Source organism: Neolamprologus multifasciatus, chromosome 3 (assembly GCF_963576455.1).
Source record: "Neolamprologus multifasciatus chromosome 3, fNeoMul1.2, whole genome shotgun sequence".
Classification (NCBI taxonomy): Eukaryota; Metazoa; Chordata; class Actinopteri; order Cichliformes; family Cichlidae; genus Neolamprologus; species Neolamprologus multifasciatus.
In genome coordinates this window covers 34,910,069-34,933,925 of record NC_140441.1, presented here as the reverse complement: position 1 = coordinate 34,933,925, position 23,857 = coordinate 34,910,069, and the positions used below count along the sequence as shown (strand labels likewise).

The 23,857-nt window shown below is 38.7% G+C and overlaps 4 protein-coding genes across 6 annotated transcripts; all 4 read right to left on the bottom strand.

Moving 5' to 3' along the window:
* Positions 1–2,567: 2,567 nt before the first annotated feature.
* LOC146522784 (uncharacterized) lies at positions 2,568–6,715 on the bottom strand. Of its 2 annotated transcripts, XM_085153344.1 has the most exons (3): positions 6,394–6,715; positions 5,921–6,051; positions 2,568–5,298 (listed from the first exon to the last, which is right to left on the bottom strand). In XM_085153344.1, exons 2-3 carry the CDS (start codon positions 6,001–6,003, stop codon positions 4,419–4,421), a joined length of 963 nt encoding a protein of 320 aa, XP_085009470.1. In that variant the 5' UTR covers positions 6,004–6,051; positions 6,394–6,715; the 3' UTR covers positions 2,568–4,418. The 2 variants fall into 2 exon arrangements, with proteins under 2 accessions (XP_085009470.1, XP_085009464.1); XM_085153338.1 differs by having other exon boundaries at positions 5,921–6,715.
* A 681-nt stretch (positions 6,716–7,396) lies between these two features.
* On the bottom strand, positions 7,397–8,606 carry LOC146522783 (uncharacterized). Its single transcript, XM_085153388.1, has one exon. It carries the CDS (start codon positions 8,586–8,588, stop codon positions 7,914–7,916), a length of 675 nt encoding a protein of 224 aa, XP_085009514.1. The 5' UTR covers positions 8,589–8,606; the 3' UTR covers positions 7,397–7,913.
* A 4,726-nt stretch (positions 8,607–13,332) lies between these two features.
* On the bottom strand, positions 13,333–17,080 carry LOC146522782 (uncharacterized). 2 transcript variants are annotated; one of them, XM_085153333.1, is made up of 3 exons: positions 15,654–17,080; positions 15,169–15,302; positions 13,333–14,543 (listed from the first exon to the last, which is right to left on the bottom strand). In XM_085153333.1, the coding sequence occupies exons 2-3, from the start codon at positions 15,249–15,251 to the stop codon at positions 13,664–13,666; spliced, it is 963 nt and encodes a 320-aa protein (XP_085009459.1). In that variant the 5' UTR covers positions 15,252–15,302; positions 15,654–17,080; the 3' UTR covers positions 13,333–13,663. The 2 variants fall into 2 exon arrangements, with proteins under 2 accessions (XP_085009459.1, XP_085009453.1); XM_085153327.1 differs by having other exon boundaries at positions 15,169–17,080.
* LOC146522781 (uncharacterized) lies at positions 17,081–20,169 on the bottom strand (the record flags this gene model as incomplete). Its single annotated transcript, XM_085154156.1, has 1 exon — positions 17,081–20,169. A coding segment is annotated over one exon (996 nt), but the record flags the coding sequence as incomplete, so codon positions are not given.
* Positions 20,170–23,857: the final 3,688 nt, after the last annotated feature.

The window sequence follows — 23,857 nt, the reverse complement described above, 5'->3', positions numbered from 1 at the left end:
TGAGAGTTCCTGTAAACCAGCTGATTTACTCTCAGCTGTTCAGCTCACACGTAGAGCTCTGAGACACAGTGTGCTGGTTGTGCTTCTTCTAATTTTCTAACCACTCTCTTGTGACATTTTGCAGTGATCTGTGGCTAAAAGAGTTCCTGCTGCAGAAACCTTGAAACCTAATAAAAACCAAAGTGTTGATGAAAGCAACTTAAACTTCACACACAGTCATACAGAACTTTTAATATTATACTTTTCCTCTCACACACACTCACACTCTGCTGGTTTGTCTACATCATCTGTGTTTTATTCTGTGTTTAACCTCTTAACATTTTTTTAATATTATAGTGTAACTGAACCACGGCAGACCTGACAACATGTACATGCTTTGCAGCAGACTTTACACACACACGGTTGCTGTACAAACACAGTCGGCTGCTGCTGCTCCACAGCTCACAGCCTGACACAAACCATCCACAATCACAACAGTTGGCGACGTGTGATTGTGGATGCCTCTCAGGTGTGTCGGCCTCCCCTGCAGCGGCACCGCAGACCACACCCCGCCACATTTTGTCTTCTGTTGTTCACTCAGTTGCTTTGCTGCCACTTATGCATGTTTTGATGGATTAGTTTGCTGCACTGTAATGGTTTAAAGTAAAGAATGATGTGTGACTGGTGCACAGTGGCTGTGGCTTAATGCTCAGAGGTAGCTTACAGCAAGTGAAGCAGAGATTAATACGATTTTTAGCTGATGATTCTTAGATCCATTCGCTGATTTTCACCTTTATACCAACTTTATACCATCTAGTATAAAGACAGTGTACTCTCAGTGCAGAGAGTTTAAGTATGTCTGGACAACTCATGAAACATCTCTTTACATCTTGTTGAATTCAGTTGTGTAGAGCAACTGAATTCAACAGCAGGTCAGCAGGTCACAGCCTTTACATGATGCAAAATCTGTGCAACTTCATTAGCTTTGTTAATCAAATAGTCAGATGGTTGTTGGGATGATATTTCTCCTCTCCTTTCATAAATGATGAATAAATATATTCACTGCTAAAGGAGGTAATAAATGAAGGACTGAAGTTCTTTTCCTAAATACCTAGAGCAAGCCTATTCAAATGGCGGCCTGCGGGTCAAATGCGGCCCAAAAGCAACCTGCGAGTGGCCCTGCCTGTGGTCCTGGCAGAAACACAGAGAAAACGCAAAAAATTAATTCATTAATTAATTTTTAAAAAATTAAAAAATTAAAAATTCCTACAGCGTAGTGTAGACTGTGAATGCAACACTCCTAGTAGCCTAGCAATATTTAACCCACAATGCACCGTGATGTAAACATATTAAACAATCATCATAATATATGATGCGACAACAGCACGTCTTTCTCACTCCAAAAGCGCAAAATTGACAATGAAAACTGTCAGTTTAACCCTGCCTGGACTGACAAATACTTATTCATTTTACCGAGTTTAATAATCTTACGACTGGAGTTGTACTACCATGATGAGGGTCCTGTACAGCCCAAGAGAAAGCTGCAGCATCTTCCCTTCGTGTTTGCTTCTTGGCGAAGAAGAAAAGGCCTTTCACAGATTCTGAAACAGTGAAATACTGCATGCTGGCCGTGGTGGATGCGGTGAAAAGTGATGAAAAAATTAAAGTAAGTGTGGCATCTGCTATTAAAAACGTACCCCTGTAGGACAGTTCAAATATTCGTAGAGTTGAAGTTCTGGCGTCAGACGAGTTTGAAATGCTGTTAAATGACCTGAAGAAAACTGATGTAATGTCTATAGCAGGAGATCACAAACAGAACTGATAATGCACAGTTGTGCATATATGTCCGTTTTTTGGATGGGAAATTGCTCGGCTTACTACCGTTAGAGGGACACACAGCTGGCGAAATAATGTTTGAGAAGATTTAAGCTCTTTTTGAGGAAAATGGTCTGGATATGAAGCGTGTCTGTATACTTGTGACAGATGGGGCTCTATCCATGGCAGGAAAAGTGAGTCGTCAGCGAAATATTTATTTTAATTTGAAAGGGAATTATCAAAATGTTTTTTTGTTATTATTATTATTATTTCAAATGTGCAAAAATAGTTTAGTTATAGCTCCCTTTTTTTAAATGGACCTTTTGGTGTGCATTTGTGAGAGGTCACCAGATTTACAGGGGAATAGGAATAAAAAAATTACTTTTTTTCAATACAGTTGTGTGGGTTTGAAATTGATCGTGATCTGCTGCTTACTGGCTTCAAAAAAAATATCTGGCCCAGATAAATTCCTCGGTTTGAAAATCTGGCCCAACTAACTTCGTAGTTGAATAGCCATGACCTAGAGCATTCGTACATGTCACCATACAGACGCTTCCAGGTTTAAGATGGCCCTGGATTGTAATCAGTTGGGTTCATTAAAGATGAACTCTCTTCATTTATTAACTTAAACTGTCTCTACGCGGGGGAGACATTTACCACAAAGACCGCACGAAGACTATGAGAGTGAACACTCAGGCGTTCATGAGTACTGAACTGCAGTCTGACTTTGTAAAGTTGTAGAGACACTATGGTGACATGATTATACAGTTTTTATTCCCCTTTTCTCTGGAGAATGTGTTCCTGCTCTGTTTCATTCACTGTTTAGTTTTGTTTCACTTGTTGTTTACTTTCACTTTGCTAGCTGATTGTTTACGTTCAGGTAAAGATTGTCGTGAAACTATGATAAGTTAGGAGTCACACTGGTCACAGTTACCACTAAAAGTACATACAAGTACCTGCACTAAAGTGTGTTTCTGTAAAATACCAGCAGCTTTGATCTAACAGTAGTATTTGAACCATCTGACATGAGTTGAAGATCACTGGATATAAATAAAAACTTTGTGATGAAATAAAAATAACAGCAAAATCATCAATCTGTCTATATATCTATATACACATCTATACACAAACACAAGTTTGTAACTGAGTTTTACGTTATGGTCTAAAGCGCGTCAGTAAGTCCTGCAGACTACAGTTTCCCATAAATCCCCTGATTTACATCACTGTTTATCTTTTTCTGATTTATTGTTATTGTAAACATTCATATACACCTGTGTGTTACAACCAGTCAGGACACAGGAACACAAGCATTTTCTTCCTCTCTTTCATCTTTGTTTTATTACTTTCATTCTATTCAACATTTTCATTTTACTCTTTATAACTTTCGTTGTTTTTGTCCTTTGAAACAACTAAGAGATGCATGCTCAATAATCCAGGTAAGCAAATCTCAGAAAGTTGATTCTGTTCATTTGATCGTTAATATGCAAGCTGCTATGACTATTGATGAGAGGCCATGAGGGATACACAGCAGTGTAAGCTGGTGAGATTCTCATCTCAGGGATGTCCACTCCCATTTTTCACATTTATAAAACTGGCTCAGTGTGGTGCTGGTTTCAATCACTATGCAGCTGCACTGTTTATAAGGATGAAGAAGTCACTTCAAGGAGGGAAATTTTCTCACACTGAAAATGCTGCAACCAGATGAAGAGAGTCAACTTTGTTGGATAAAGAGGAAAATTAATATATATATTTTAAAAAAATATGACAGTGTATCTGTAAAGGTAGACACATAATGGACATTCAGTTTGTCTATTTCTTATTACCTTTGTGTTTTGTATATAATCTCTAAATGTCACTGAGAAACAGATGAGTCGATGCTTCTGCAGATAAAGTGCTTTTTGATTAAAGTTTAATTTTTGCTTCATTTTTACCATTCATTCATTTTCATAATGCCTGCTGATTGAAACTCACTTCCACCTGTGAGCTCCATAAAGAGCAGTTGATATTATTACATGTGACTCTGCTTCAGTCACATCCCAGCAATGAATTAAAGTCATTATGGTTTAAACTACATTGATATAAGAAGTCAAGAAAGTACAAATAATACAAGAATCCAAAATGTAGTTTGATTTCATCATAAATAAAACAGATACATTAAGGTGTTTAAATTACACAGAGAGGCAGAGTTTACACACAGTGTGTGTCTTTGTCTGCTCAGCTGTTTGCAGGTTTACCTCCATGTCAGTGTGGAGCTAAACTAGACAATAAAGTGCTGTGTACTCTTTTCTGTCAGGATAAAGTATAAGACAGTCTGTACACTGAAGTCCAGCCTGAGCTCTGAGGAAAAGCAGCAACAACACAAACAGCTTAAAGTGCACAAAAATCTGGAGACTGATTCATGTAGGCTTCATTAAAGAAGTGAAACTGGCTGATAGACTGAAGGCTACTTTGAACTACTGGAAACATCTGTGATTGTAATTAAACACAAACATATGCTCTAAGACGAGTCCTGTGTGGGTTTCTTTTTTCAAACAAACGATGAAACTGTTTTTGTGATTTAATGTTTCTGAAACAGTTTTAAAACATTTAACACAGAAAAGATGATAAGATGTGGATGACTGCATCTAATTAAAAAGACTCTTAAAACGATCCAACCAGTTCACACTGAATGCATCTGGTGAACATGTCATCCCAGTGTTGTCTTCAGTGCAGTAGTACTGCTCCTGCAGATACTTCCTGTCAGATTTCTGTCCTGTAGACTTATCACTCAGACAGGTATCAAGGTGCACGGTGGCTTTAAACCTGGAAGAGAGCAGCACCAGGGACAGAGCCAAGGCAACGACAGAGAACGGGACACTTTCACTCTCTCCTGGGAGGATGAACGGGATGACGATGTGGTTTCTTCCTGGTGGACCATGTTTTGTTGAGAGAGACTTAAATCTTTCCCACATGCCATCATCTTCCTGCAGAGGTCTAACACTGATATTTGGGATCATGCGTCCTCCAACTTTCTTCAGTGAGTTCCAGTAGTCTGGCAGGTTCGGGGGTTGCTGTTTGCAAACAACAGTTACACTATGGGAAAACAACGGTATTGGAAGATTACGGTAAAAAACTCTGTGCTCTGGCCTCATTTTTCCTGTTGCAATGCCATAGGTCACTTCAGGTGTGGTGGCACAGTTCCAGGGAGAGTACAGGACCAGGTCAGTGATGGTGGGCAGAGGCAGCAAACACTTGGCTGGGATCATGGAGTCTGTGATTGATCCATGTGCCACAAAGATTATGTCAACAGTGTCATCGTGGTTCTTCTTTTCTTCCTCATCAATTTTACTTTTCAGGAAATCAAACATGTCTGAGAGTTTTCTGAAGGTGCCAGACTCTGAATTTTCTCTCAGCCACTTCAGGACAGTTGCATCTTTGCAGTTTTCTATTGCAAGGTTTATTAATCTTTTCCTTTCAGCAGAGCTCCTGGGACTTTCAGGGCAACATGCAGCAGCCAGCCTTTTCCTTTTATAAAACAAACAAAATAAAAAAAATATATTTTTTAGCAAGTACAGAAAGCTGTGACTGGATCACTGTGATACTAAAGAGAGTGAGGTCATATATGAGCACAGGTATGCAGATCTGCTGTGATATTTTTAATCACAAAAGTTTTCTACCACCCTGTGACAGACGGCATGTCCAGCCTGTCACTATAGAGTTTGACTTTAGCTGAGTTTCACTTCTAATCACTACATTAAACTTCTGCAGTGAACCACAGATAAAAGACCTGCAGATGCTGTGAGGTTCATCTTAACTCTACATATTATTAACAGAAGATTTGCTATAATTATAACAAACTCTGTGAAGAAGGATTTCATGTAAAAAATAAAATGGAGGCAGGTATGACCTCAGGTTTATCACTCAGCTCTCTTTCTGCTTTTTCTTTTTTGTTTGTTTTTTAACTGGATTCATGTTCATTTGATTTCTGTCACAGCTTCAAATCTCCAACACCCCAGAATGTTCAAAAAGCCCCATTCAAAAAGTGGATTTACACACAATTAATTTAAATAGTTTTATTCATTGTACACTGACTGAAATATGAAAATCTTTATTATCTTCTAAATAAATTTGTTCGTGAGAGACTCACAGAATTTCCGCTTGTATTTCCAATGCCTCTAAAAAAGCCATGGCTCTCAGAGCCATGATGAGTTCGAGTTCGTCTTTGTCCATATTCAGTTGATAATTAGCTTAGGAACACAAAACAGCTCCTCCTGCAACCTGGAGAAGAACCAAAGTCAAATGTAACTGTAGCACAATGATATTATTCTGTTTTAAAGATCTTCAAAGTGAACAAAGACACGTCCACTCTTATTTACACTGTTTCTATTATTTTGTCCACCTGACTTTTGAGTTTAGCTGAATGACAGAAAACCTTTGTGAACAATTGAATGTCACCAGCTTGTTAAACTGAAGCCTTCATGAAGTCTGTTGATCAATAATCCAACTATGATATAAAGTATGTACAGAGTGGATCACATAGATCACCAATGAAAGCAGCAACAACAATCACCACACATGAAAAAGTTAAACTTTCAGTCTGAATCAGACTGTTTGCCTTACCTGCTTTGGAGAGCACAAGTGAGTGTGTGAAGGAATCTGATTATGTGAGGTGTTCATCGATCTTTATGTAGCCTGAATCAAGATCACAGGCAAATAAAAACAGTGAAAGTGAAAGCACAGACACCAGGGTAATCCCCGTTATTTACACAAAGAAAACGAAAGAAAAATATCTTAAAGTAAAATTCACTGCATCATGTGGATTATTTATATTATCAATAGTTTTTGTTTTTAACAGCCATTCTCACTCTATGAAAGTAAGCAAATTAAGTTTCCAGCAGCAGCTCTGTGAGGCTCATTCATACCAACCTGTGAAGGCAGAGACACAAACCTCTTATCAGCTGATTTTACAGCAGTGACAATGTGTTTACACAACAACCACGAGTTCCTGTAAACCAGCTGATTTACTTTCAGCAGTTCAGCTTACGTGTAGCGCTCTCAGAAACTGTCATGTCTGTGGGTGTTGGCAAACTTTCCCTCTCGGAGCAGCGCCCCGCCTCTGGAAGTTTCCCCTCCATCGTGACTCCCATGGATCTCCCCTCCAGTGCTCTCCCTTGTGAAATAAACAAGACAAACCCTGCTGTTCATATAACACAATACCCACAACAAGCTGGCGCTACATTACTAACTCTACTCTCCTCCACTTCACACATCCTGTCTTTTGCGGTTCTATTCAATATTTTAATTTTACTCTATATAACTTTCACTCTTTTTGTCCTTTATGCAGCTGCAGTGTTTATAAGGCTGAAGAAGTCACTTCAAGGAGGAAAATGTTTCACACTGAAAATGCTGCATCCTGATGAAGAGAGTCAACTTTGTTGGATAAAGAGGAAAATTAATATATATTTAAAAACAACATGACTGAGTGTATCTGTGAAGTATATAGACATAATGGACATTCAAATTGTCTATTTCTTATTACCTTTGTGTTTTGTATATAATCTCTAAATGTCACTGAGAAACAGATGAGTTTAGATAAAGTGCTCTTTGATTTAACTTAATTTAAGTTTAATTTCTGCTTCATTTTTGCAGTTCATTCATTTTAATCATGCCTGCTGGTTGAAACTCACTTCCACCTGTGACCTCCTGAAAGAGCAGTTGATGTTATCACATGTGACTCTGATTCAGTTACATCCCAGCAATGAATTAAAGTCATTATGTTTTAAACTACATTGATATAAAAAGTCGAGAAAGTACAAATAATACAAGAATCCAAAATGTAGTTTGATTTCATCATAAAAAAATAGATAAATTCAGGTGATATCTTTAAATTACACAGAGAGGTTTACCTCCATGTCAGTGTGGAGCTAAACTAGACAATAAAGTGCTGTGTACTCTTTTCTGTCAGGATAAAGTATAAGACAGTCAGTACACTGAAGTCCAGCCTGAGCTCTGAGGAAAAGCAGCAACAACACAAACAGCTTAAAGTGCACAAAAATCTGGAGACTGATTCATGTAGGCTTCATTAAAGAAGAAAAACTGGCTGAGAGACTGAAAAGACCATACGATGTGGATGACTGCATCTAATTAAAAACACTCTTAATACGATCCCACCAGTTCACACTGAATGCATCTGGTGGACATGTCATCACAGTGTTGTCTTCAGTGCAGTAGTACTGCTCCTGCAGATACTTCCTGTCAGATTTCTGTCCTGTAGACTTATCACTCAGACAGGCATGAAGGTGCACGGTGGCTTTAAACCTGGAAGAGAGCAGCACCAGGGACAGAGCCAAGGCGACGACAGAGAATGGGACACTTTCACTCTCTCCTGGGACGATGAACGGGATGACGATGCGGTTTCCTGGTAGACCATATTTTGTTGAGAGAGACTTAAATCTTTGCCATGTACCATCATTTGGCCGCAGAGGTCTAACAGTGATGTTTGGGATCTTCTGTCCTCCAGCTTTCTTCAGTGAGTTCCAGTTGTCTGGCAGGTTCAGGGGTTGATATTTGTCAAGTGGAATTACACCGTGGAAAAACAACGGTAGTGAACGGTAAAAAACTCTGTGCTGTGGCCTCATTTTTCCTGTTGCAATGCCATAGGTTACAGCACCAGTGGTGCCACAGTTCCAGGGAGAGTACAGGACCAGGTCAGTGATGGTGGGCAGAGGCAGCAAACAGCTGGCTGGGATCATGGAGTCTCTGATTGTTCCATGTTTGGGGTCTTGAAATCCTGGTCCATGTTTCCACTTCTTCATAAAAGATAAGACACAGAATTTGATCTCCTCCTCTGTAAGTGTTACCACTAAAAGCAGGAGTCTACCACACAATCATAACTGCATTCAAAGAGATGTGAACATGCAGGGAGTCATTTTAAAATATAATAATTTATTTCAGTTCTCTGTTTAACAACAATGTTCCTCAAAGTCCCAGTGGAGATGATCTGAGGACCACACAATCTCTCAACTACACAAGGTTAGAGGCCTGTTTCCAGGACAATCAGGCACCACTGTGTCGATTGCAGAATAGACACCAGCCAAAGGATCCCACTTTACTGACACCCGATGGTTACATAAATCTAAAATAAATCCATTTTCACACAAACAGTCTTTGTCTTTGTGAGGATTTATGTTACCTTTACAAACAGGTCAAACAACATTACCGAGCACAGCAGCAGTCTGCCTGGTTTTAGAACAAGAGGAATAACAAGAATAATTTTTAGACACCCACCATGGTCACAGAACACAGAACATCAAACTTGTACAGCAACATGTGGTATATGTGAACGATTACATGGAGACAAAATATGACATTATGGAACTTTTGAATTCATTAAGATCATCCTGACACAGAGAAGTAGAAGAATCTTAAATCCTCCATCACACACCTGGCAGGAGACTTACAGCAGTGACGGTGTGTTTACACAACAGCTGAGAGTTCCTGTAAACCAGCTGATTTACTCTCAGCTGTTCAGCTCACACGTAGAGCTCTGAGACACAGTGTGCTGGTTGTGCTTCTTCTAATTTTCTAACCACTCTCTTGTAACATTTTGCAGTGATCTGTGGCTAAAAGAGTTCCTGCTGCAGAAACCTCGAAACCTAATAAAACCCAAAGTGTTGATGAAAGCAACTTAAACTTCACACACAGTCATACAGAACTTTTAATACTATACTTTTCCTCTCACACACTCACACTCTGCTGGTTTGTCTACATCATCTGTGTTTTATTCTGTGTTTAACCTCTTAACATTTTTTTTTAATATTATAGTGTAACTGAACCACGGCAGACCTGACAACATGTACATGCTTTGCAGCAGACTTTACACACACACGGTTGCTGTACAAACACAGTCGGCTGCTGCTCCACAGCTCACAGCCTGACACAAACCATCCACAATCACAACAGTTGGCGACGTGTGATTGCAGATGCCTCTCAGGTGTGTCGGCCTCCCCTGCAGCGACACCGCAGACCACACCCCGCCACATTTTGTCTTCTGTTGTTCACTCAGTTGCTTTGCTGCCACTTATCCATGTTTTGATGGGTTAGTTAGCTGCACTGTAATGGTTTAAAGTAAAGAATGATGTGTGACTGGTGCACAGTGGCTGTGGCTTAATGCTCAGAGGTAGCTTACAGCAAGTGAAGCAGAGATTAATACGATTTTTAGCTGATGATTCTTAGATCCATTCGCTGATTTTCACCTTCATACCAACTTTATACCATCTAGTATGAAGACAGTGTACTCTCAGTGCAGAGAGTGGAAGTATGTCTGGACAACTCATGAAACATCTCTTTACATCTTGTTGAATTCAGTTGTGTAGAGCAACTGAATTCAACAGCAGGTCAGCAGGTCACAGCCTGTACATGATGCAAAATCTGTGCAACTTCATTAGCTTTGTTAATCAAATAGTAAGATGGTTGTTGGGATGATATTTCTCCTCTCCTTTCATAAATGATGAATAAATATATTCACTGCTAAAGGAGGTAATAAATGAAGGACTGAAGTTCTTTTCCTAAATACCTAGAGCAAGCCTATTCAAATGGCGGCCTGCGGGCCAAATGCGGCCCAAAAGCAACCTGCGAGTGGCCCTGCCTGTGGTCCTGGCAGAAACACAGAGAAAACGCAAAAAATTAATTAATTCATTAATTTTTAAAAAATTAAAAATTCCTACAGCGTAGTGTAGACTGTGAATGCAACACTCCTAGTAGCCTAGCAATATTTAACCCACAATGCACCGTGATGTAAACATATTAAACAATCATCATAATATATGATGCGACAACAGCACGTCTTTCTCACTCCAAAAGCGCAAAATTGACAATGAAAACTGCCGGTTTAACCCTGCCTGGACTGACAAATACTTATTCATTTTACCGAGTTTAATAATCTTACGACTGGAGTTGTACTACCATGATGAGGGTCCTGTACAGCCCAAGAGAAAGCTGCAGCAGCTTCCCTTCGTGTTTGTTTCTTGGCGAAGAAGAAAAGGCCTTTCACAGATTCTGAAACAGTGAAATACTGCATGCTGGCCGTGGTGGATGCGGTGATAAGTGATGAAAAAATTAAAGTAAGTGTGACATCTGCTATTAAAAACGTACCCCTGTAGGACAGTTCAAATATTCGTAGAGTTGAAGTTCTGGCGTCAGAGGAGTTTGAAATGCTGTTAAATGACCTGAAGAAAACTGATGTAATGTCTATAGCAGGAGATCACAGACAGAACTGATAATGCACAGTTGTGCGTATATGTCCGTTATTTGGATGGGAAATTGCTCGGCTTACTACCGTTAGAGGGACACACAGCTGGCGAAATAATGTTTGAGAAGATTTAAGCTCTTTTTGAGGAAAATGGTCTGGATATGAAGCGTGTCTGTATACTTGTGACGGATGGGGCTCTATCCATGGCAGGAAAAGTGAGTGGTCAGCGAAATATTTATTTTAATTTGAAAGGGAATTATCAAAATGTTTTTTTGTTATTATTATTATTATTTCAAATGTGCAAAAATAGTTTAGTTATAGCTCCCTTTTTTTAAATGGACCTTTTGGTGTGCATTTGTGAGAGGTCACCAGATTTACAGGGGAATAGGAATAAAAAAATTACTTTTTTTCAATACAGTTGTGTGGGTTTGAAATTGATCGTGATCTGCTGCTTACTGGCTTCAAAAAAAATATCTGGCCCAGATAAATTCCTCGGTTTGAAAATCTGGCCCAACTAACTTCGTAGTTGAATAGCCATGACCTAGAGCATTCGTACATGTCACCATACAGACGCTTCCAGGTTTAACATGGCCCTGGATTGTAATCAGTTGGGTTCATTAAAGATGAACTCTCTTCAGTAATTAACTTAAACTGTCTCTACGCGGGGGAGACATTTACCACAAAGACCGCACGAAGACTATGAGAGTGAACACTCAGGCGTTCATGAGTACTGAACTGCAGTCTGACTTTGTAAAGTTGTAGAGACACTATGGTGACATGATTATACTGTTTTTATTCCCCTTTTCTCTGGAGAATGTGTTCCTGCTCTGTTTCATTCACTGTTTAGTTTTGTTTCACTTGTTGTTTACTTTCACTTTGCTAGCTGATTGTTTACGTTCAGGTAAAGATTGTCGTGAAACTATGATAAGTTAGGAGTCACACTGGTCACAGTCACCACTAAAAGTACATACAAGTACCTGCACTAAAGTGTGTTTCTGTAAAATACCAGCAGCTTTGATCTAACAGTAGTATTTGAACCATCTGACATGAGTTGAAGATCACTGGATATAAATAAAAACTTTGTGATGAAATAAAAATAACAGCAAAATCATCAATCTGTCTATATATCTATATACACATCTATACACAAACACAAGTTTGTAACTGAGTTTTACGTTATGGTCTAAAGCGCGTCAGTAAGTCATGCAGACTACAGTTTCCCATAAATCCCCTGATTTACATCACTGTTTATCTTTTTCTGATTTATTGTTATTGTAAACATTCATATACACCTGTGTGTTACAACCAGTCAGGACACAGGAACACAAACCATTTTCTTCCTCTCTTTCATCTTTGTTTTATTACTTTCATTCTATTCAACATTTTCATTTTACTCTTTATAACTTTCATTGTTTTTGTCCTTTGAAACAACCAAGAGATGCATGCTTAATAATCCAGGTAAGCAAATCTCAGAAAGTTGATTCTGTTCATTTGATCGTTAATATGCAAGCTGCTATGACTATTGATGAGAGACCATGAGTTATAAACAGCAGTGTATGCTGATGGGATTCTCATCTCAGGGATGTCCACTCCCATTTTTCACATTTATAAAACTGGCTCAGTGTGGTGCTGGTTTCAGTCACTATGCAGCTGCACTGTTTATAAGGATGAAGAAGTCACTTCAAGGAGGGAAATTTTCTCACACTGAAAATGCTGCAACCAGATGAACAGAGTCAACTTTGTTGGATAAAGAGGAAAATTAATATATATATTTTAAAAAAATATGACAGTGTATCTGTAAAGGTACACACATAATGGACATTCAGTTTGTCTATTTCTTATTACCTTTGTGTTTTGTATATAATCTCTAAATGTCACTGAGAAACAGATGAGTCGATGCTTCTGCAGATAAAGTGCTCTTTGATTAAAGTTTAATTTTTGCTTCATTTTTACCATTCATTCATTTTCATAATGCCTGCTGATTGAAACTCACTTCCACCTGTGAGCTCCATAAAGAGCAGTTGATATTATTACATGTGACTCTGCTTCAGTCACATCCCAGCAATGAATTAAAGTCATTATGGTTTAAACTACATTGATATAAGAAGTCAAGAAAGTACAAATAATACAAGAATCCAAAATGTAGTTTGATTTCATCATAAATAAAACAGATACATTAAGGTGTTTAAGTTACACAGAGAGGCAGAGTTTACACACACTGTGTGTCTTTGTCTGCTCAGCTGTTTGCAGGTTTACCTCCATGTCAGTGTGGAGTTAAACTAGACAATAAAGTGCTGTGTACTCTTTTCTGTCAGGATAAAGTATAAGACAGTCTGTACACTGAAGTCCAGCCTGAGCTCTGAGGAAAAGCGGCAACAACACAAACAGCTTAAAGTGCACAAAAATCTGGAGGCTGATTCATGTAATAATTAAAGAAGAGAAACTGGCTGATAGACAGAAAGATACTTTGAACTACTGGAAACATCTGTGATTGCAATTAAACTCAAACATATGTTCTAATAGTCCTGTGTGGGTTTCTTTTTTCAAACAAACGATGAAACTGTTTTTGTGATTTAATGTTTCTGAAACAGTTTTAAAACATTTAACACAGAAAAGATGATAAGATGTGGATGACTGCATCTAATTAAAAACACTCTTAATACGATCCCACCAGTTCACACTGAATGCATCTGGTGAACATGTCATCCCAGTGTTGTCTTCAGTGCAGTAGTACTGCTCCTGCAGATACTTCCTGTCAGATTTCTGTCCTGTAGACTTATCACTCAGACAGGTATCAAGGTGCACGGTGGCTTTAAACCTGGAAGAGAGCAGCACCAGGGACAGAGCCAAGGCAACGACAGAGAACGGGACACTTTCACTCTCTCCTGGGAGGATGAACGGGATGACGATGTGGTTTCTTCCTGGTGGACCATGTTTTGTTGAGAGAGACTTAAATCTTTCCCACATGCCATCATCTTCCTGCAGAGGTCTAACACTGATATTTGGGATCATGCGTCCTCCAACTTTCTTCAGTGAGTTCCAGTAGTCTGGCAGGTTCGGGGGTTGCTGTTTGCAAACAACAGTTACACTATGGGAAAACAACGGTAGTGGAAGATTACGGTAAAAAACTCTGTGCTCTGGCCTCATTTTTCCTGTTGCAATGCCATAGGTCACTTCAGGTGTGGTGGCACAGTTCCAGGGAGAGTACAGGACCAGGTCAGTGATGGTGGGCAGAGGCAGCAAACACTTGGCTGGGATCATGGAGTCTGTGATTGATCCATGTGCCACAAAGATTATGTCAACAGTGTCATCATGGTTCTTCTTTTCTTCCTCATCAATTTTACTCTTCAGGAAATCAAACAAGTCTGAGAGTTTTCTGAAGGTGCCAGACTCTGAATTTTCTCTCAGCCACTGCAGGACAGTTTCATCTTTGCAGTTTTCTATTGCAAGGTTTATTAATCTTTTCCTTTCAGCAGAGCTCCTGGGACTTTCAGGGCGGCATGCAGCAGCCAGCCTTTTCCTTTTATAAAACAAACAAAATAAAAAAAAATTTTTTTTAGCAAGTACAGACAGCTATGACTGGATCACTGTGATACTAAAGAGAGTGAGGTCATATATGAGCACAGGTATGCAGATCTGCTGTGATATTTTTAATCATAAAAGTTTTCTACCACCTTGTGACAGACAGCATGTCCAGCCTGTCACTATAGAGTTTGTCTTTAGCTGAGTTTCACTTCTAATCACTACATTAAACTTCTGCAGTGAACCACAGATAAAAGACCTGCAGATGTTGTGAGGTTCATCTTAACTCTACATATTATTAACAGAATATTTGCTATAATTATAACAAACTCTGTGAAGAAGGATTTCATGTAAAAAATAAAATGGAGGCAGGTATGACCTCAGGTTTATCACTCAGCTCTCTTTCTGCTTTCTCTTTTTTGTTTGGTTGTTTTTTAACTGGAATCATGTTCATTTGATTTATGTCACAGCTTCAAATCTCCAACACCCCATAATGTTCAAAAAGCCCCATTCAAAAAGTGGATTTAGACACAATTAATTTAAATAGTTTTATTCATTGTACAGTGACTGAAATATGAAAATCTTTATTATCTTCTAAATACATTTGTTCGTAAGAGACTCACAGAATTTCCGCTTGTATTTCCAACGCCTCTAAAAAAGCCATGGCTCTCAGAGCCATGATGAGTTCGAGTTCGTCTTTGTCCATATTCAGTTGATAATTAGCTTAGGAACACAAAACAGCTCCTCCTCCTGCAAACTGGAGAAGAACCAAAAGTCAAGTGTAACTGTAGCACAGTGATATTATTCTGTTTTAAAGATCTTCAAAGTGAACAAAGACACGTCCACTCAGATTTACACTGTTTTTATTGTTTTGTCCACCTGATTTTTGAGTTTAGCTGAATGACAGAAAACCTCTGTGAACAATTGAATGTCACCAGCTTGTTAAACTGAAGCCTTCATAACGTCTGCTGATCAATAATCCAACTATGATATAAAGTATGTACAGAGTGGATCACATAGATCACCAGAGTCTCCGATGAAAGCAGCAAGAACAATCACCACACATGAAAAGTTAAACTTTCAGTCTGAATCAGACTGTTTGCCTTACCTGCTTTGGATAGCACAAGTGAGTGTGTGAAGGAATCTGATTATGTGAGGTGTTCATCGATCTTTATGTAGCCTGAATCAAGATCACAGGCAAATAAAAACAGTGAAAGTGAAAGCACAGACACCAGGGTAATCCCCGTTATTTACACAAAGAAAACAAAAGAAAAATATCTTAAAGTAAAATTCACTGCATCATGTGGATTATTTATATTATCAATAGTTTTTGTTTTTAACAGCCATTCTCACTCTATGAAAGTAAGCAAATTAAGTTTCCAGCAGCAGCTCTACATGTTTCCACTTCTTCATAAAAGATAAGACACAGAGTTTAATCTCGTCCCCTGTACGTTTCAGCTCTGTAAGCAGGAGTCTGCCTCACAGTCATAACTGCATTCAGGGAGATGTAAACATACAGGAAGTCATTTTAAAATTATAATAATTTATTTCAGTTCTCTGTTTAAGAACAGTGTTCCTCTAAATCCCAGTGGAGATGATCCGAGGACCACACGAACTGTCAACTACACAAGCTTGGACATCAACCACTGACACCAGATTAAAACATAAGTCTGAAATAAATCTATTTTCACACAGTTTGTCTTTGTGAGGATTTACTTTACCTTTGGAAACAAATCGGACAACAACACAGAGCACAGCAGCAGTCTGCCTGGGTTTAGACCAAGAAGAATAACAAGAGTCATTTATGGACACAAGTTAAGTTGAACAAGTAGAACAATTGGAGACAGAATATGACAATATGGACCTTTTTAATTCATTAAGGTCATCTTGACACAGAGATTTAAGTATCTTAAAACTGTCCATCACACACCTGAAAGGAGACTTTGAACCTCTGATCAGCTGATTTTACAGCAGTGACAGTGTGTTTACACAACAACCACGAGTTCCTGTAAACCAGCTGATTTCCTCTCAGCAGTTCAGCTTACATGTAGCACTCTCAGAAACTGTCATGTCCATGGGTGTTAGCAAGTCATTTAACTTTCTCTTTCGGAGCAGCACCCCGCCTCTGGAAGTTTCCCCTCTATCGCGACTCCCATGGATCTCTCCCTCCCCTCCAGTGCTCTCCCTTGTGAAATAAGCAAGACAAACCCTGCTGTTCATATCACTCAATTCCCACAACAAGCTCTGCTACATCACTAACTGTACTCTCCTCCACTTCACACATCCTGCCCAGTGATGTTCCTTATATTCTGTTGTTTCCTGCCCACAAATAAACCTGTTAGATTCTGTGTATTGTGTCTGCTTTTGGGTTACAGCAAGTGAAGCAGAGATTAATATGATTTTTAGCTGATGGCTCTTAGATCCATTTACTGAATTTAACCTTCAGACAAACTTTATACCATCTAGTATAAAGACAGTGTACTGTCAGTACAATTAACGAAGCTAACTTCATTAGCTTTGGTAATTGAATAATAAGATGGCTGTCAGGATGATATTTCTCCTCTCCTTTCATAAATGATGGTTCAGTATATTCACTGCTAAAGGAGGTTATAAAGACAGGAGTCAAGCTCTTTTGCTAAGCACCTAGAGCATTTGTACTTGTTACCATACAGACACTTCCAGGTCACTTCTCTTAGTTAGGAACGTTCCTGAGCAAAACTATTTAATTATTTGAACATGCCCCTGGATTTTAATGAGGTGGGTTTATTAAAGATGAGGTAACTGCAGTGCAGATCGAATGACGCTGTGGTCCCAGTAAAGTGATCATGCAGCAGACAGTTAAAGGCAAGTCATTTTCAGTCGTTAACTTAAACTGTTTCCACAGGGGGCGACATTTTACCGCTGATTACTGATTTCTGTAAAATACCACCAGCTTTGATCTAACAGTAGTATTTGAACCATCAGGCATGAGTTCAGGATCACTGGTCAGAAATGAAAACTTCGTAATAAAGTAAAAATAACAACAAAAACATCAATCTGTCTATATATCTGTGTATGCACACACACGTTTGTAGCTGAGTTTTAATGTCTAATTTTATATGTTGTTAAATCTTGTCATCTTGTAGAACAAACTTTATTTTCTAAAGTGCATCAGTAAACCCTGCAGTCTTTGGAGTTTCCCATATATCATCTGATTTACATCACTGTTTATCTGTTTCTAATTTATTGTTATCTTAGACATTCATCTACACTTATGTGCTACAACCAGTCAGGACACAAGAACACAAACATTTTCTTCCTCTCTTTCATCTTTCTTTATTACTTTCATTCTATTCAACATTTTCATTTTACTCTTTAAAACTTTCAATGTTTTGTCCTTTGAAACAACTAAAGAGATGCATGCTCAATAATCCAGGTAAGCAAATCTCAGAAAGTTGATTCTGTTCATCTGATAGTTAATATCCAAACTGTTATGACTATTGATCAGAGGCCATGAGGGATACACAGCAGTGTAAGCTGGTGAGATTCTCATCTCAGGGATGGCCTTTTCCTTTTTTGACATTCATGAAACTGGCCCAGTGTGGTGCTGGTTTCAATCACTATGCAGCTGCACTGTTTATAAGGCTGAAGAAGTCACTTCAAGGAGGGAAACTTTTCACACTGAAAATGCTGCATCCAGGTGAAGAGAGTCAACTTTGTTGGATAAAGAGGAAAATTGATATATATTATAAAAAAACAACATGACTGAGTGTGTCTGTAAAGGTAGACACATAATGGACATTCAGTTTGTCTATTTCTGATGACCTTTGTGTTTTGTATATAATCTCTAAAATTCATTGAGAAGCAGATGAGTCGATGCTTCTGGAGATAAAGTGCTCTTTGATTTAACTTAATTTAAGTTTCCTTTCTGCTTCATTTTCGCAGTTCATTCATTTTAATCACGCCTGCTGGTTAAAACTCACTTCCACCTGTGAGCTCCTGAAACAGCAGTTGATGTTATCACATGTGACTATGGTTCAGTCACATCCCAGCAATGAATTAAAGTCATTATGTTTTAAATGACATTGATATAAAAAGTCAAGAAAGAACAAATGATACAAGAATCCAAAATGTATCTATTTTATTTTGATTTCATCATAAATAAAATAGATACATTAAGGTGTTTAAATTACACAGAGAGGCAGAGTTTACACACAGTGTGTCTTTGTCTGCTCAGCTGTTTGCAGGTTTACCTCCATGTCAGTGTGGAGCTAAACTAGACAATAAAGTGCTGTGTACTTTTTTCTGTCAGGATAAAGTATAAGACAGTCAGTACACTGAAGTCCAGCCTGAGCTCTGAGGAAAAGCAGCAACAACACAAACAGCTTAAAGTGCACAAAAATCTGAAGACTGATTCATGTAGGCTTCATTAAAGAAGAAAAACTGGCTGAGAGACAGAAGGATACTTTGAACTACTGGAAACATCTGTGATTGTAATTAAACTCAAACATATGCTCTAACATGAGTCCTGTGTGGGTTTCTTTTTAAATCTGAGCTCCACAGATAAAAACAATAAAATGGTTTCATGTTTCTGGAACAGTTTTTAAGAAACTGACACAGAAAAGACGATAAGATGTGGATGACTGCATCTAATTAAAAAGACTCTTAATACGATCCCACCAGTTCACACTGAATGCATCTGGTGAACATGTCATCACAGTGTTGTCTTCAGTGCAGTAGTACTGCTCCTGCAGATACTTCCTGTCAGATTCCCGTCCTGTAGCATCACTGAGACAGGCATTAAAGTGAATGGTGGCTTTAAACCTGGAAGAGAGGAGCACCAGGGACAGAGCCAAGGCGACGACAGAGAACGGGACACTTTCTCTCTCTTCCGGGAGGATGAACGGGATGACGATGCGGTTTCGTCCTGGTGGACCATGTTTTGTTGAGAGAGACTTAAATCTTTCCCACACGCCGTCATGTGGCTGCAGAGGTCTAACAATGATGTTTGGGATCATGTGTCCTTCAGCTTTCTTCAGTGAGTTCCAGCAGTCTGGCAGGTTCAGGGGTTGATATTTGTCAAAAAGAATTCTACTGTGGAGAAAAAATGGTAGTGAACGGTAAAAAACTCTGTGCTGTGGCCTCATTTTCCCTGTTGCAATGCCATAGGTTACAGCACCAGTGGTGCCACAGTTCCAGGGAGAGTACAGGACCAGGTCGGTGATGGTGGGCAGAGGCAGCAAACACTTGGCTGGGATCATGGAGTCTCTGATTGCTCCATGTGCCACAAAGATTATGTCAACAGTGTCATCATGGTTCTTCTTTTCTTCCTCATCAATTGTACTTTTCAGGAAATCAAACATGTCTGAGAGTTTTCTGAAGGTGCCAGACTCTGAATTTTCTCTCAGCCACTGCAGGACAGTTTCATCTTTGCAGTTTTCTATTGCAAGGTTTATTAATCTTTTCCTTTCAGCAGAGCTCCTGGGACTTTCAGGGCGACATGCAGCATTCCTTTTTGCCCTTTTATTAGAAAAGAACAAAGAACGAAGATTAGCAAGTGCAGACAGCTGTGACTGAATCAGTGTGATACTAAAGAAAACTGAACCTTTAAGTGTCTGAGTGAGGTCATAAATGGTCCCAAGTATTTAGTTCTTTTGTGATATTTTTAATCATAAAAATGTTTCCTACCACGCTGTGACAGACATGTCCAGCCTGTCACTATAGACTTTGATTTTAGTGTCCATGTTAAATGCTGATTCTGCATTTTCACAGTTACACTCTCAACCACCCTGTGATGTTAGCTCCATTTAAAAAGTGGATTCATACATTTAATTAAAAATTTGTTTTTTGGGGGGGTTTGCGCAGTGACTGAAACATGAAACACGTTTATTTTTTAAATCAATTTGTTCTTCAGAGACTCACAGAATTTCTGCTTGTTTTTCCAACGCCTCTAAAAAAGCCTCCATGAGTCTCAGAGCCAGGAAGAGTTCTAGTTTATTTTTGTCCATATTCAGTCAATAATCAGCTCAGGAACACAAAACAGCTCCTCCTGCAAACTGGAGAAGAACCAAAAGTCAAGTGTAACTGTAGCACAGTGATATTATTCTGTTTTAAAGATCTTCAAAGTGAACAAAGACACGTCCACTCAGATTTACACTGTTTCTATTATTTTGTCCACCTGGTTTTTGAGTTTAGCTAAATGACAAAAAACCTCTGTGAACAATTGAATGTCACCAGCTTGTTAAACTGAAGCCTTCATAACGTCTGCTGATCAATAATCCAACTATGATATAAAGTATGTACAGAGTGGATCACATAGATCACCAATGAAAGCAACAACAACAATCCACACATGAAGACATTAAACTTTCAGTCTGAATCAGACTGTTCATGATTATCTGAAGAATTAAAGGTGAAGTGCACTAAAATATTCAGTGTAACTATTTCTGAAGTAACTGAATGAAGCAGACTAGAAATCTGTCACTGAAGTAAAAATCTACTTTACCTTACCTGCTTTGGAGAGCACAGGTGAATGTCTGAAGAAAATATAAGTATGTGCTGTGTTCATCTACGAGCTTAATGGAGTCTGAATCATCGGTCATGATCACAGGCAAATAAAAACATGGTAAAAGTGAAACAACAGATACCAGGGTAATCCCCGGGATTTACACAAAGAAAACAAAAGAAAAAAAACTTAAAGTAAAATTCACTGCTTAATGAGAGTTCTCAATATTATTAATAGCTTTTGTTTTTAGCAGGCATTCTCACTCTATGAAAGCAAGTAAATAAAGTTTCCGATAATTTAACAGATAATAAAACCCAAGTGTTGATGAAAATAGCTTAAAGTTCACAAACATTTATGCAGAACTTTAATTACTATACTTTTCCTCTCACACACAATCACACTCTGCTGGTTTGTCTACAACATGTATTTTGCTTTCACTTTGCATTCTTTGTTTAACCTTTATCATATTTATCTAATATTATAGTTTTGTCTTCCTTTGTACAATGACTTGCTTTGCTGCCAGTAGACTTATCCATGATTGTGACTGTTGTTTTCTGAGATTTCTAAAGTGAAGTTTATTTATATAGATAAAAAGGGTTAAAAAAGCTTAAAAATGTTGGTGAGCAGTAAATAAAAAAGGGTTAAACACACAGTATTGCTCTCGAACCGCTCCTCTTATTGGAGTGGGGAATAACAACAACCCTCCCTCTTCTTCCTGCCCTTAAACACAGATTTTTAGCACAGGCACCATCCTGAGGACAGGTGGAAGAGAAAACATGGAAATGAGCTTTTTTGCAGTGGATCAAAAAGTAAACACTTTGCAGCTCAGTTTAACTGCAGAAAATCAAAGGTGAAAAAATAGAGGCAGAACATAGGTTTTAGTTTATTAATGTCACAAGTTTTGAGTTGAAAATTCACCAAGAACCTCTTGTTCCTGATGTTTATTGGTCCTATACTATATCTCCGGTACGTGTCCACCCCTACTGTATACAAGGTTCTAGTGTCTTTTATCAACCAATGAAATCAGTTGAAAATTGAGGACCTTCAACGTGCAGGAAAGTCTGGGGTGCAGTGAGGCTGGACTGACTTGCTGACAAGAGGCATGATGATGGTGAGTGTGATTTTTCTTCTGAGTAGTTGACTGTGAAGAATCTGTGGAAACTAACCACAGATCTGCAATCAGGACAGCAGGACCAGATGAAGAAAAACCCTGGAGCGCTCCAACTGATCCAGCAAATGGCTGCATCTGCTGGATTCATTATCTGGTTGCATTGTTGTGTCATGTAGCGGTCATGTGTGTTGAAATGAGGACCCAAATGCTCTGATGTCAAGAGGCAGAATTTACTACACCAGAAATATTCTCACCATTAACTGACAGAACCACGTGGACAATGTATTACCTGGAGTTACTGTCACAAATGCCATTTAAAACTTTACAGTGCAAAACAGAAGCCTTGCCTTAATCATCTGGGATGTGTGTCACACAAACATGCATTGTGGTCACAAGAAGCAGTTTACTGGATTTATTTTGGAACAACTGGAAACCTTGAGATTTAATACAAAAACAAAAAGGAACATCCAGATTGTTATATCTGGATGTTATATCTGGATATGACTGCTCTTGGCAAAGGCAGATGTGTGTGAAGGATGAATGGGAGAAAATAACACCTGAAATGCTTCATCGCTCTGTATCCTCAGTTCCAAAGTGAGGATACAGAAACTTTACAAACTTTACAAAGTGATAGAGACAGATGGCTGAAAAAAAAATTCAAATATTGAGGTACGGCAGATGTATATTAACAAATGAAATGACATTTTGGTTATCTTTTATGCATAACAGAAAGCCTTAAAATAATGTGGTTCAAACCTCAAAACATCAGGAATGTAAAATGTTCAACAGATATGGTTCCCTCGTACAAACTGTTTCTCTTATCGATTTTTTGGTCTTCCAGTCATTCTGATAGAAGTTCATCTTGGCTTCATGTTTTCAAGACTTTATTTTCAGTGCTGTGCAGGCTATCCTTCTTGTTCCTGAGCGTAGCCAGTGGTTTGCATCTGGTTGTAAACTCTTGAGAGGAGATATGTCTGTGAAGGTTCTCAGTCATCAAGGCCTCGTAGTCTAAGGAGTTTGGGAAGAAAAGTGACTGAACTTCTTTAAGTTGCTTGAAGACGTTTCACCTCTCATTCTTCAGCTCTAGGGTCAAATGGTGGGGAGTCCCAGGCTAAGTCCACACTAATGCGTTTTTGTTTGAAAACTGATCGTTTTCTGTCCGTTTTGGCCTCCCGTCCACACTGAGAGGATGTTTTTGCTGACATAAAATGCAGCATTCACACTAGCCCGGATAGATTTGAAAAAGGCGTTTTCATTTGAAGATGCTCAGCGTCCACACGATCGTTTTCAGTCATTTTCACAGAATTGTGCGCCGGCCAAAAGCGCTTACATTACAGTACTGTAATGTAAGTAGTGTGTATGCCTGAAACACACGAAGCCTGCCTCATTTCTGTCTGCCACTTATTTACCTTTCGGCTCTTTGAAACGTAGTGGCAAAATGTCGAGGAAAAGCAAGAGTTTTTTTAATGGACTAACAATGAGAAGGAGTTGTTGCTGCAAGTAAAACAAAAGTACGAAGTAGCAAAAGCGAGTGAGAGTTAAAGAATTTGAAGAAAAGCTATCTGGAGCATGTACAGACAGATATTATTTTTAATAGGGCTGTCAAACTGAGAGCAAACAAAACAACTAGTTTAATTGGTCACATGACTGCATCACATGACTAACATGCATCATCATTTTAGAAAGTCTCGGTTTCCGCTGTCCACACTGTGACGCA